The 15,676-nt window shown below is 36.7% G+C and overlaps 1 protein-coding gene across 1 annotated transcript; it reads right to left on the bottom strand.

The window, feature by feature from the left end:
- Positions 1-11,383: 11,383 nt before the first annotated feature.
- On the bottom strand, positions 11,384-11,731 carry LOC100771687 (40S ribosomal protein S29). Its single transcript, XM_035440601.1, has one exon. It carries the CDS (start codon positions 11,655-11,657, stop codon positions 11,487-11,489), a length of 171 nt encoding a protein of 56 aa, XP_035296492.1. The 5' UTR covers positions 11,658-11,731; the 3' UTR covers positions 11,384-11,486.
- Positions 11,732-15,676: the final 3,945 nt, after the last annotated feature.

Here is a 15,676-nt window from a genome sequence, read left to right as displayed (position 1 = left end):
TATAAATAACACAATTTTGTTTTGTAAAAGACTTTTGTTCAGAATAAAGAGAATGCACACACACACACACACACACACACACAGAACACACACACACACACACACACACACACACACACACACACACACACGGAGAGAGAGAGGCTTTTGATTAATATAATTGAAGTCAAATCTGAAAACTCAGGTTGAGTCCTTACACAAAGAAAGGAACAAGAAATGGAAGTTTAATGGGAAAACCAATTCTCCACAACTTTCTACGTGCTTGGACTTTACATGTTTTATTTTGTTTGCTTTTCATGAGATGTCCAATGAAATTTTATTTTTATTTCAAGAAATTTTCTCAAAGATAAAAAAAATCTAGAAGTTACAGAGTAAGGATGTGGGCATAAATGTTATTCTGAAATTAATGCCCTTTTTCATCTGCTGCCTCCAAATAAAGGACTTCAGCAGTTACTATCTTGTCTCACTTTCAATTTAAACCAATTATCCAAGAAGATTAACTTTACAGTGGTCAGGTTATTAGTGGTAGGATGGAAATGAAAATGTAGACATTGGGATTTGGACTATGAGTTAATAATTTGGTCTTTTGCTTTGTAGCCAGTGTAGATATGAAGATGTGAAAAATATTTTTAACTGCTTAATTTAAGCTAGGTCTTAATATTAGCAAATTTTCTAAAACAAATAAGGACTAATGTTACAGTGTACATATTGTGTCTATGATCATTTGAATATAAGTAGCTATATATGCTTTCGTGTGATGATGTTTTATTAAGACTCAGCCAGCCTATTTTTTTCTTTCTTATAAACTCTTTGTGATTTGGGCCAATCATTTCCAGCTTATTCATCACTGAAAGGGACACAGTTGTATAACACTTTAGTCACGACATATTAATTTCTTAGTAAAGCCAAGGCGATTTCTTGGTTTCTAACTTCAGTAAGATGGAAAGTTTCAGAAAAAAATCTGTGAAAGGTTGACCTATAACTTTTTGTTTTGGATGAGAGGAAAAACACTTAAAATAATTTGTGGGTGTTATTTAAGGACTTACAAATATTCTTTCCAAAACATTTATATCAATTCTATAAAGAAGATTATGTATTTGACATGTTTCAAAATTAAAATTTTCTAATAATACATTTATTTAGATTTGATTATATGCTAGGCACTATACTAAAATCTTACAATTATAGATTCCTTTCCTTTTTCCCTATCCCTGTACACTAGCCACAATTAAAATTTCTAATTTCAAATGAAAAAAACAATGGGGTTGAGGAAGCTACATGACTCTTGCGTTCACATCTGAACTGCAATGTGTACTGCTAATCAAGAAGAAATGAGTGAAACAGCAGCCTTTTCAGCTCTTTAGTTTAGCACACTCATCTGATATTGCTAGTGACTTAATCCCTAACAATAGTGGATGTTTAATCTAGTGGCACTGGTTTGGGAGTAGGCAACATGTAAACAGGGAAGTCCTGTGTGTAATCTCTGTGAGGTGGCTCTTCCTAGGTACCACAATCTTTAGATACACCGTTCGTTACCTTTATGCCTGTGGAGTTGGTGTTTTGTTTCACTTCTGCTTTTGCAATATATTCATTTAGTTGAACATGACTGAATTATATAATAAACTTCCATAAAAGCGAATATGCATTATCTATAGATAAGCAAAGTACAAATAATGCTGCTAATTCTTACTAGGAACCTGGTGAAATATTTGTCAGTATATGAAAGACAGTGATACTGTTCCTTTGAAACCAATGGTCTTCCATGGGCTGCTGATTTGTCTGTGCATATAAGAGGAAAGGTACCTGTCAATCTATGTTTCACTTTAGCTTTGAGCATGTGTTGTGTGCATACACATTTATAGAGTTGGTGTCACAATGTAGTCTAGACTTTCCTGGAACTCACTGCATAGCACAGGCTGTGCTAGTACTTGAGACACTCGCTGCTCCAGCCTCCTGAGTGATGAGATTTTAGGCATGTCTCACTGTGCTCAGCACAATCCATATTGGTCTCCTGTGTCAGGGGAGTGATCAGAAGGAAGTTTAGTTCCACTCTTCAGACAGCAGAAGGGGGAGCCTCAGAGTGTGGAAGAGGATACTAATGTTACTCTTAAGGGGTCACACTGAACTGTGGTAACAAGAGTTGGGCCATGTTTGTTAGATGAAGCATGAGAACATAGTCAAACTCACCAGGTAGCCTTGAACCCCTGATCCTTCTGCCTTTTGAGTGCTGAGATTACAAGTGTGTCTCACCATGCCTGGCTTTGCAGAAATTGTTTTAAATCTATACTTATTGTGAAAATGGCAGTTACTTATTTGTGCTAAGTATGTATATGTTTATAAAATAGTGTGTGTGAGTGGTGGTATGTGTGGTGTATGTGTGGTGCATGCGCTCTCGGAGACCTGAGAAGAGCCCTGCTTGTCTTCCTCTTCCCTCTCCATTTTGTTGTCTTGAGAGAGGCTCTCACTGAGCTGGAAGCATACTGTTTCAGTTAGGCTGGCCAGAGGAGGTTTTAGGACCTGCTTCTCTGTACCTCTTCCCCAGAGGCTGGTGGTTACAGACATATACATACATGTCTGACTCTTACATGGGTGCAGATGATTCAAACTGAGGTTTTCATTATGGACAGCAAGTGCTCTTGTCCACTGAGCTTGTACACAGTGTATAACTGTGTATATGTTTGTGTATAAAGCCCAGCACAAACGACCAAGGAGCTGAGGAAAGCATCTAGCAACCACTTATCATAAACATCTACCTAGCTTATATCTCTAAAGCTATTTTTTCATTTAGATTATATTTGACCTGACTCAGTTCATCCCCTCCGTCCCCCCCCCCCATTTTTTTTTTTTTTTTTTTTTGGGTTTTTTTGAGACAGGGTTTCTCTGTGTGGCTTTGGAGCCTATCCTGGCACTTGCTCTGGAGACCAGGCTGGCCTTGAACTCACAGAGATCACCTGCCTCTGCTTCCAGAGTGCTGAGATTAAAGACGTGCACCACCAATGCCCGGCTCATCTCCATTTTATAAAAAATATTTCTTAGTTTAAAAACTTTCAGATTCTCATCCATTCACATATTTGGCATAAATTTCTCATGTTCCAGATCTGAACCATTCAGTTTTTAACTATAATCCTTTATATGAGTTAAAGATCTGAGACACTAAAGAGATCTTGCCAAATGTCAACACAATTTTTACTACATTTATTGGGAAACCTTTCATTCTTCTTTCCAAGACATTCCACACACGACAGAAATGAGTTCCATGGGCTTCTGATGAGATCATTTGTGTCTTCTGAACTATTAGGTTAGTGTAGTCACACCTTTGCAGTGCTCTTGGAGGCATAAGTATTATGGTAGATTTTTTTAGGTTACTATTGAATTAAGATTTTAACTGTTTGCGGATGTTTTTTAGTTTCTATTTTAAGAGCTGTCAGTGGTGGTGCTGGAAAAATGGCTCAGTGGGTGTGAGTACCTGAGTTCAGGCCCTTGAAATTGTTAGAATAAAAGGGTGTGTGTGTGTGTGTGTGTGTGTGTGTGTGTGTGTGTGTGTGTGTGTGTGTAAAGAAACAAGATGGAACACGGGATATGTTATTAAATGTGGCATATTTATCAAGAAGGAATTCTCACACGAGGAGCCGATAACCAGATTGGCACTCTGAGAAGCCCAGTCCCAGATGCCTCCGAGACCTGGCCTGAACCTGGAAAAAGAGCCCACGCCTCCCTTCCTCGCTCTTTATCCTACCCCTCTACTACGTACCCGTGACCACGCCCAAACGGTACCTGTCAGCGGTACAGGTATCCAGAGTCTCTCCCTACAGGAGTGGCCCTGAATGGGACTGTAGTTCCAATGCTGTGAGGGAGGACACAGGAGGATCACTGGGGCTTGCCAGCTGCCAGCCTAATGCAGAGTAAGAGACCCTGTCTCAAAGGAGTAAGTGGAGAATGATATAGCAGGATGTCCTGGCTGCCACATGTGTGCACCCCTGTGCACATTGGCACATATATGTGTGCATACACTGCACACACACAAGCACACACAATGAACAATGGGGGGGATAGTTTAGCCTTGGGCTTTTATTAGTCTAATAAAATGAATAAGGTAATTTTAAATTACTTTTAAATTCTCAAACTATAAAACATGGACAATTTTCCATTTTATAAAAGTTTGATTTGGTTAGACTCAGCAATACATCAGAGTAATTCTTTTTTTAATAGAGTAATTTTTAGTAATTAAAAAACAATCTATCTTTTGGTTGGTTGCTCTTGATCAAATACAAAGACTGTGGTTATAGAAAGTATGGTGAAGAAAATGACTCTGGGCCCACATCTAACAGACAATGTTTTCTGGTCTGACCAACCTTTAAGTGATTGTCATTATGCATTATGTTTTTCTAATTTTACACTATATTAAATTATTACTCTCCTATAATAGGATCTTTAAAAGATACACATTTCTTTATGGATTCAATAGATAAGACATTTAGTTGTTTGATATCTTAATACTTACCAATTTTCTTATGAGTTTTTAGTTGTTTAAAGTCATTTCCTGTGGCTAGTGATATGGCTTAACAGGTAAGGTCACTTGTCACCAAGCCTGAAGACCTGAGTTCAAACCCAAGACCTACATGGTAGAAGGAGAGAACAGACTATTGCAAATTGTTCTCTTCCATCCACAAGTGAACTGTGGCATTCATACCTATATTAACAATAAATATAAAATAATCATATCTGGAGCTCTATTGATTTGCCCAAAATAATATAAAGTGAGTTGTTTGATTTTCCATTTGAAAACTCCAAACTTGCTAATTTACTTGACATGTAATGTGAGAATTTAGATTCTTTTATGTTCTTTAATTGGAGCAGTCATTCTGTATTTATCAAACATATTCTGTTAGGTGCTGGCAAACCATGTATAGTCCCTTAGTGGAATTTACAGTTTAGATCATATAGACAGACATAAATAAAATAACCACATCATCATTTCTAAACACAAATTGAGGTGAGTGATCCAAAGGAGAAGAACTGTGAGTGCATTGGCATGATGGAGCATAATGTTTTTCAAAGAATTGGGAAAGGGGGCTCTGGCAGCTGGAGCAAAGACGATAAGGTGGAGACAGATGGCAATGAGGTTGTGGGGGCAGTTACAGACATGCCATGCAGAGTCTGAGACTTACTAAAGGGTCTTATCTCTTTCTTTAAAATAACGCCAGCCATTTAAAAGTTTTTTTTTCAAAGATTTTATTTATTTATTTATTTATTATGTATACAACATTCTGCTTCCATGTATATCTGCACACCAGAAGAGGGCACCAGATCTCACTACAGATGGTTGTGAGCCACCATGTAGTTGCTGGGAATTGAACTCAGGACCTCTGGAAGAGCAGTCGATGCTCTTAACCTCTGAGCCATCTTTCCAGCCCCAGCCATTTAAGAGTTTTAAGCAGCAAAATTATAGTATCAAATTTATGTTCTGAAAAGATAATTGTGACAGCAGGAGAAAGTTGGAGGAAAGGGGAGTATCTTTATGGATGCCAGAAGCCCAGTGAGCAAGCTATTACAGTAATGGTAGGTGAGATTTATGGTAGCCATTTTGCTCATATCCTGAGTTCTGTTATCTACCCAAATCTATAATTGTAAATAATTCAGTGTTTTCACATTTAAAAATTTAGGCCTTCAACTGTATTTATTTACTGGGTAATTATAACTACATATGACTAAATTGGTGTTTCTGGAAACAAAGATAAATATATAAAATCAACAGATATTTAGAAGATAAAATGAAGAGCTAAGACCATAGCTCCATGGTAGGGCACTAGGTTTAGCGTGCGGGGGGCGGGGGAGCCTGGGCTGAATTCCCAGTAAACATCTCCATCCTCTCTCACACACACCCCTGCAAATTGATGATAGGAGGAAGGGAGGGCAGAAACTTCTAAGTTTCTGGCTATTTACCAACATCATATATTAAATATCCTCCCTCTCCTTTTGGCTCATATAATGAAGTATTTTCCAAGTGTCTGCAAATCTCTAAGGTAATCATATTGCAAATTTTTAGTTTCACAACTCTAATATTTAAAGAAATTCTCAGCACTTACAATTCTTTTTCTTTAAAGGCATCTTTGTCTTTTTTGATTTAAAATTTTAGAATCACTTTTCATCTTCTATGGGGGAGCTGTAAATTAATCTGAGAACAGTTCTTCCAGGGTTTTCTAGTTCTCAGGAGTTTTACAAAGTTCTTTCTGTAGAAACCAGAGGCTTGCCTCAATTATTCTGTTTTTGGTTTTATGCTATTTTTAATACATTAGAGTTTCTTCACTTTATTGCAGTAAGATGACTAGATTGTGAAATTTTGTGGAAGAGTTGCACTGATACTTCATATCTAAAACTTAAGAGTCATTAAAGAATCACACTTTTGTTTTAGGTCGAAACAATCTCATATAGTTCTTCCTAACCTTGAACTTGCTACATAGGGGAGGCAGGCTTTGAACTCCTGATCCTCCTGCCTCTAGAGTTTAAGATTCTGAGAATGTTGTTTCTCAGAAGAGGGTTAAACTCACTGTTTCATGAAGGGTCAAAGGATGGGAGGAACTGCTGAGCTATTTGGTAGAAATAAAACCTGAATTTCAAAATAAATTCACAAATTTTCATCAGCTTTGATGATGCTCTGAGTTTCTGCCGCTGATTTGGTGTTCAAGTTTTCTAAGCATCTGCTTTGTCAACATGGTTCTACATCAAGAGAACTGATTGAATTCAAAGTAAACAATGCTCACCAAGAACATATCATGTTCCTGGGATTTTTGAGGATGACTACATATAAAATGGCTCTGAGGCTATTCTCTTACATTATTTGAGTCTTCCAAATATGTTCATATATATTTCCTTTCCTGAACTACGGAAGTCAAATCCAAGTGTCACTTTGGAATGGAAACCTGGATTGGTTGAGATTCAGATAGACTCAGTTCGAATGAAGTCCTTGTTTGGCTTTAACCACTTTTATTGAGATGGAATTAATACAAACTGTACAACTCAACCTTTAAAGGGTACAACTCACTGTTTTTTTGTCATATTCACACAGATTTGTGTAACCATCACTACAGTAAATTTTAGAGCATTTTCATAATCTCAAAAAGAACACTGTAGCCTATCTGGTGTCTACCTATCTTCATATAGTCAGTAACATGCCGTCATTGTCCACACAGGTCTCTCCTGTCAGTTCAAGTGAATGAAAGTAATCACACAGCATATAAAATCTTGTGATTAGCTCCTTCCACTTAATTGTGTTCTGTTAGGAACTAATTACATTGCAGCATGTATCAGTACTCCATTCCTTTTCATGGCCAAATAATATGCAATGGTATAGATATGCCACATTTGCTGGTTCATAGTCACTTGTTTCCACTTCTGGTTATTGTGAATAATGCTGCTTTTGGGGGGCACAAATTTCTATCTGGATGCACATTTTTATTTCTCTAGAATTGCTAAGTCACATGGAACTAAATGTTTAATCATTTGAAGAACAGCTAGACCTGTTTTCTAAACTGGTACACATTCCTAAGGCAGTACCAAAGGTTCCAGTTTCTCCATATCTTTGTTTTTAATCTTTTTCTTCCAGCCAATGAAGTGCTGTTCCATTTCTTTAGTGACTAATGATGTCAAATACCTTTTCATGCTCTTAATGGATTTGTATTTCTTCTTTGGATAATATCTAGTCAGACTTATGGCCTATTTCAAAATCAAGTTACTTTATTTTTGAGCGTCGTTATATATTACACATACAGATCTCTTATATAATTGTAGATGTTTTTCTTTCCTGTTCTGTAGATTGCTGTTCTTGTTCTCCACTTTCACTCTTAGTGGTGTGGATGCCCCTTGAAGTATAAGATTTGGATGAGGCCAGTATGAATTTGTTTGAGTAACTGACATTTTTGTTTCCATATTTAAGAATCCTTTGACAAATCCAAAGTCACAAACTTTACCTGTTTTCTCCTGACAGTTTTATAGATTTTGATTTTACATATGTCATTGATTTTTTAGTTAATTTTTGAAAATGGTGTGAGGGAAGGGTCTTTGCATTTGGCTACTGAGTTGTGCTGGCACCACTTGTTGAACAGCACCTTGGTTCTTGAGTAGAATCTTATCTGCCATATGTCAGTATTGCCTTCCAAATTAACCGACTTGTACTTGCCCCTTAATCACATATGCATGCAAAATTATATATATATATATATATATGCATTTTCATAATCTCAAAAAGAACACTGTAGCCTATCTGGTGTCTACCTATCTTCATATAGTCAGTAACATGCCGTCATTGTCCACACAGGTCTCTCCTGTCAGTTCAAGTGAATGAAAGGAATCACACAGCATATAAAATATATATATATATATATATATATATATATACACAAACACACACACACACAAAGTTCATACTGGCTTCATCAAATCTTAAAGTCTTATACTTCAAAGGATATATATATATATATATATATACACATATACATATATATATATGAATATGATTTAGCTATATGGGTACTGCTTTAGACTTCTATAAAACTATTTTTGAATAATTGACTATAATTCTATTTTTATATGATTTATAACATATGTGCCATCCATTAATTTTAAAAAGTATTGTATGTGTGGGAATGTATATGCCATGGTGTGTGAATGGAAGTCAAAGGACAATTTGGAGTCTGCTTTCTCCAACTACCTTCAGATGGGTTCCAGAATAGAACTCAGGCCTGCATAGCAAGTGTGATTACCACTGAGCCGTCTCACAAGTTCAGGTATGACTTTTTGATCGTCGTGAAAAGCAGAAACCTCTACAGTAGTGGTTCTCTACCTTCCAAATGCTGCAACCCCTTAATACATTTGTTCATGTTACTGACCCCAGCCACAAAATTATTTTCCTTGCTTCTTCATAACTGTAATTTTGCTACTGTTATGAATCATAATATAAATATCTGGCTGGGTGTTGGTGGCGCACGCCTTTAATCCTAGCACTTGGGAGGCAGAGGCAGGTGGATCTCTGTGAGTTCGAGGCCAGCCTAGTCTCCAGAGCGAGTACCAGGATAGGCTCCAAAGCTACACAGAGAAACCTTGTCTCAAAAAACAAAAAAACAAAAAACAAAAAAAAATCTGATATGCAGTGGTCTTAGCTGACTCCTGTGAAAGGGTCATTTGACCCTAAGGGGTCATGACCTAGAGGTTGAGAAACACTGCTCTAAAATAAATGGTAATCTTCACTTCCCCTCTCCTTCTAATCCCTCTTACCATTAGACAACAGGAAAAAACAAAACAACCCGATATTACCTTTGATTTAAAAGACCCAAAATGTTTAGAGAGTAGAAACTAAGTGATTGGGTAGCTTTTATGAGAGGGGCTGGCAGCAAGAGAAACAAAAGCCAAGTGATAAAGGTCACAGGCAGTATTAAGTAGCCAGGTGGATGTGTAGTTTGGATTGCAACTAAAAACTCCTGACTAACTGGAAAGTTAAAGGTGTAGCTAAGCTGTCTAGGTCTAGATACAAAGTATCATTTAATGTTAATAATTAGCTGCTTCAAAGTAAAGTGTTAACCTCTTGTTTTCTTAGGAAATCCCCTTGTTTTCCTGACCTTCCATTTTCAAGCAAAATGTAAAAAACAAAGTAATTGAGTAACTCCCAGGATTAGGTGATGCAAGGTTTTACAAGGTAGAGCCCAGCATCTGAAATATTTGAATGAATGAATAAATAAAAACTCTTCTAGGATGCTTTAGAAGGAAATTAGTGGGTTATTAAACCATAGCAAGTGTCTCTCATAATTCTTGGCTTATTTTTATAAACCTTCTGTGTTCAACTTTGTAATTTCAATTAGCACAAGTATGAAGATGACTCCTAGCTCTCTCTCTAGTTCCGTTTCCTGGATAGCTACATGTATTTCCAACTACCTAACCAGATAGCCTGTGAGCCAACAGGCACCTCAAGTTTAACTTTTCTAGCATCAAACTTACTCTATCTGCTCAAAGTCTACACTTGGTCCTGCATCTCAAGCATATCCGGAAGCCGGCAGGATCAGTAACACTGACTCCCTCATCCTTTCTGTTACATATTCATTGCCTTGTCTTTGTTTTTATTTCACCTTTAAAGTCTTCTTGCTCCCCTTCAGCTGCTTTTTATAGCCCAGCTTTCCTATGTGATTTGAATATATGATTATATTAATTTCTTATTGAATCCCCTTCCTCCATCCATTCTGACCTTTTTGTTTGTTTGGTTTGGTTTGCTTTAATTGAAATTACAAGAGCAACATAGTCAAAACAAAAGTTCAGGTAAAAAAAAAGCAGTCTGTCAAAGAGCAACTACTTTAAACTAGATTCATATTTTAAAATTGTATGGAATTTACAGGTTAGCCACACTTTCCTTATCTTGTGTGGGTAATGTAACTAGCAGTTCTAATGCTACTGTGCAGTTACTCTAAAACACAGTTTTCATATTTACCCGTGGGACTAAAAGCCAATTTTTGACTAGATAGAGTACCACATCTCAGACTCTTAATCTGTTACACCCAAACTGGTTTTCAGCTTATAAAACCTTCTAATACACATATATTTTTATATGTTCTGCCTCTTCATCAGAATAACTAATTTAGTTCCTATTTCCCTGTCAGCTATTTGGAAATTACTTCAATGACATTCAAAATTTACCGTGCTGCAAAGCTTTATTAAAACCTTCATTAGCCTCAGTTACTTCACAGTACTTTTGATGTAACTTATTGCTTATTTTAAATGTATCAGATAGTAATCTGTGTTGTTAGCTATATGAGGAAAGAAACAATTACTCATTTCCCATTTACTGTTTCTAGGACATACATGTTCCACGTGTTCAATGACTGAAAGGTCTATAGCTTTTAATATTGCTTTACTACAGCCTTCTTTGTTGTTTGAGACAGGGTCTTACTATGTAGCTCAGGCTGGCCTTGAACTCATGATTGTTCTGCCTCAAGTGCTATGATTACAGATGTGCATCTTCATACCAATCTTGTTCATTCTAACATAAAGATCTTCCATCTTCCAAGCTTGGATCTACAATCCACATTATTTTCATGATTATTTATTTTCTTTTCATTAATTTTTAGTGGTCCTCAAAATGATTTTCAAACTAGTTTTCTAGTGAGCACTCCTTAAAGAGGCAGCATTCATAACTATAATGTCCTTACAGTGATACTATAGCTAGAGTTAATGTAAATACAAATTAAACATGAGGCTTTATCAATTCTGAATTCCCTGCTGCCATCAACATTCAAAGTTTAAAAAAAAGCCAGTAAACTCTTTTAAAATTTTTTAAATTACCAACCAGATTCCCTTCCCTCCTCTCTTCCCATTCCTTAACCACACCTCCTTCCTTCCTTTCTTTTTTTTTTTTGAAGGTCTCCATTTTTTTATTCTTTATGTACAAAGACTAGCATGATCTGTTACACTGGGTAGACAGTCTTGAATAATCCATCCAAGGTTGCTTAGTCCAACTTAATGAAGCCTATGTCCTTTGCGTACTGACGGAAGCACTGACTGCACATGTTCAGCCCGTATTTTCGGATCAGACCGTAGCGGTTAGAGCAGACGGGGTAAGAGCGAGAGCCCTGGCGGAACTTGCGCCGGTGACTCCAGTAGAGCTGCTGGTGACCCATCTTGCCTTCAGCTGGCCAGAGAGGAAAAAGAAGCGGGCCAGCGCATGCATGCGCTCTTCAAGTTTTTCTTCACTCCCCCCAGTCTTTCTTCAACCCCCCCCCCCCAGACAGGGTTTCTCTGTACTGCTTTTGGCGGTTGTCCTGGAACTCTCTGTAGACCAGGGTGGCCTCGAACTCACAGAGATCTGCCTGCCTCTGCCTCCCGAGTGCTGGGATTAAAGGCGTGCGCCACCAATGTCAGGCCCCACACCTCCTTTCTATACCCCCTCCCCCATGCGCTCCTCAGAAGGGGTAAGGCCTCCCATGGGGAGTCAACAAAGCCTGGCATATCAAGCTGAGGCAGGACCAAGCTCCTCCCACCTGCATCAAGGCTGAGGTGTCCCACTATAAGAAATAGGTTTCAATAAGCTAGACCATACACCAGAGACAGATCCTGGTCCTACTGCTAGGGGTCCCACAAACAAACCATGCTACACAACTGCCACCCACATGCAGAGGGCCTAGATTGGTCTCATGCAGGAAAGCCAATAAATTTTTAAAAAATACTTTTGCAATACATTTATATACCCTGCAAAGATATGTGGTAAATTATCTTTGCATATGTAAAATGCTGTCAAGTACTACTGGAGGTCTTCTGGGTTTTGTATTGATTTTTCTCCTTACTTATATAAGGAAAAGTTTTGAAGAATATCAATGTACAGGAAACATGTAGTGAAATGATCTCAGGATTAAATGCAAGGTAATACAGATACTACACTAGACAGATGATTTTAGAAGCAGTGAAGAGAGGAGTTGCTAGTTAGAAACATGACTATTAAAAACAATTTAGATCTTGGTACTCATGTGTTTATGAATGTGCCAATGCACATATACAGGGGTGTTCATACATGTGTAGGCCAGAAACACACCTTCAGTGTCATTCTTCAGACACCAGACACTTCTTTTTTGAGACAGGGTCCCTTACTGGCCTGGAATACACCAAGTAGGCTAAGCTGGTTGTCCAGTGATTCCCCAGGAACCTGCCTATCTGCCTCCCTTGATAGCTGAGATTACAAATGATGTGCCATCATGTCATCTTTTTCTCAAGTGGGTTCTGGGTATTGATCTCAGGTGCACTCTAACTCCTCAGCCCTAAGTTTTAGGAAAAGATTTGAGGAGCAATACTTAAAACAGCATTTCCATTGTGAGTACACATTTCTCAACAAACTCTTGTATTTGATTTTTTTCTCACCAGAAGTAATCATATTGGTATTCCTAATGTCACCTTTAGTTCTTCTAGGTATGAGCTATTTTCTTTCCTTTTTTTTTTTGGTTGTAAGTTTAGTTATTTTAATCTGTATTAAATTAAGTAAAAAATAGCTAATGCTTGTGTACACTATGTATTCTGGAATGATGACTGAAGTGACAAGAGTTATTCCATTAGATTTTGGTATGCATTAAGCTTGCAATAAGGAAATGGTTCACAATAAAGCTATGCCACTTTATTAATGTACTTACTAAAAGACTATTCTAGAGATTTTTTCCATGTGCAGAAGCATTAGAAAAATTTAAAATAGGACTTTAAAAGGTTAGATTGTTCATACAATTCTTCAGCTCATACCCACCACGACCTGTTTGAAGGAGCTGCATGTGCTTAACCGGGAGTACCCATTTGTTTGGGGCTTTTGGTACTAAGTACCTGTAGAAATAATCATGAGATGAGTTTTGTTTCAGATGCATTTAAAATGGACTTAATATCAGGACATACCTAACAGTGTATTAAAACAGTGCATTACAAGAGAACTGACTTCAAAATCCTCTGCCAATATTATCTCTAGCCCCATTGCTAAATGATCACCTCCAAAGGGCCATTTCCTCAGAACTGGTGGCACACACTGAATTTGTACAAATGTCCAAATTTTCAATGGCATTTCACTGAATTTAAGGCCTTGTCTAGTTTATAATGAAGACTTTTCCATGACATGCAAGTAGTAAAGAGCTCAAGGAGCACATGTTGTAAATGAATAAATATAAGTTACCTGGACCTACTGTCTGAATTGGTTCAGACAGCATTGCTGCAACCTCATATTAACCTCATGGGTTAAGAGGCTAGGCTACCACAATTCAGTTCATTGTTCAGCTTCACCATGTGGGTCTTTAAGTTTATTTTGATACAGTTATCTAAAACCCAGGTCTTAAAAGTTCTACTTGAAATAACAAATAGATCATATCTATTAATTCAACATGTATCTACTTATTAGGCATTTTGAGGCTCCTGGGAGACATTAAAAGTTGACACATCACTCAGTTATACCTCCAAATAAATCTTACAAAGTTAGTATTATTTGTAGTGTTTATAAGGGATAATGAAAATTCTATTCTCAATTTTCATAGTGAAAAATTACTTCATCGTAAAAATACTCAAGCAAAATGTAATCCTTAGCTGGCGTGTGTATTTTTAAAAATCAAAAAAATTGATCTACTTACTTTTATTTTAAAAATGTGTCTATTTAGAATTCAATTTCAACTTTAAATACAAAGTTCTAAGAAATTTTGACTCCAACATCTGCAGAACAATTTGCCACGGCTCTAAGTTACTGTTTTCTGTTTGTCCATCATAGACGATAGTACTGTGACATTTCCCCTCCTTCATGTTCTGTACCCTCTGCTTTGTTCCCATCCACACTCCACCAACCAGAGGGAAAACAAAATCAGTATCTTGAAGTTTGCACATTTTACTTTCTTAGTTTTTAACATCTGGTTTTAAAAGGATTATCTTTCGTTCCATTATTCTTCCTTGAGCTGTTTCTAATTTAACCTCAAGTGTAAGACTGTTTAATATAAAAATGTTTGCATCTTTAAACTTTTCCCAATTTGCTTCCTATAAGGTAATTTTGATAGTTAAATATGTCATCATCTCCACATCTGACACACTGGTAGGCTTTGTCCCTTTTTGGTTTTTTTTTTTTTTTTTTTTTTTTGCTACACTAGACTAAAACAGGAGAACAGCTGCCACAACAGTTAAATGCAAAACAGGAAGTCATGTGGCCTTCCTAACGCTTACCTTTCAAGGCCGACTCACTCCCCCTGCTGGTTAGTAGTGGTATTCATAGTTTACAGGGCATTAATTAGTACATTGCTGAAAATTGAGAGAGCACAAAGGATTGTTTGGTTTAACTGGATTGTCATTTCTCTGGTAAAAATTATGCCTTGCCACTTTTTTTTTTTTTAATGTAAAATTTAATGTACCTGTCACTTAAAGGAATCTGGCACCAGGAGTCTGAAAAAAACAATTCTGTTTTGGTTTAGTTTTTGAAAGAGGTTCTTGATATGTAGCAGACTGGCCTCTCAGATATGGTGAAAACCAATGCTTTTTAAGTCTCTTAAGTAGACCACAACAATAAAATACTGAAATCTACAGAGAGTAAGATGAAAGAGAAATGACATGTTTACATTTTATTAAAAATCTCAGCATGACATAATCCTTACCTTCTTTAGGATATATATGTATGTTTATATGTCCATTATACACTTGTCTTGATTCTGTTCACAATTCTTGTAAGTTTCCCATTTTAAAATCCTATACACAATTTTAGGCACATTTATTTAAACAAACAAAATAAACTGGGTGTCATTCAAAGCTAAATATTTAAGAAGTTATTTGCTTATGCTACATAGAGAATGAATACTTGTTTTTTGAATGCAGACAAGTTTTTATAATTTTAAAACAACTTATTCTTATGATATGAACAATACGGGTATAAAAGTTAAGAGAAACCAGGAAGGAATGGAACAGAAACCTTACATTTGTTCCACATTTATTATTTTGCTGTATTAAACGCTATTTAAGAAAATGCATCAGAACAGATTGGTAATAGTCACTGATCTACTAAATACATCATATATAGATCCATCAGAAAAGACTTTTTCTGTATAGTTTGAATCATGATTGACATTTTTTGACCAACATTTTTATTTCCTGCTCTTTACCCTGACGATACCTTTCTGAAAAGAGCATCAAATCTCCTTTAAAATATTTA

The sequence above is a fragment of the Cricetulus griseus genome, chromosome 2 (genome assembly GCF_003668045.3).
Source record: "Cricetulus griseus strain 17A/GY chromosome 2, alternate assembly CriGri-PICRH-1.0, whole genome shotgun sequence".
NCBI classification, from domain to species: Eukaryota; Metazoa; Chordata; class Mammalia; order Rodentia; family Cricetidae; genus Cricetulus; species Cricetulus griseus.
Note: the sequence above shows the minus strand (reverse complement) of the source record. Positions and strands in the feature narration are given on the sequence as shown.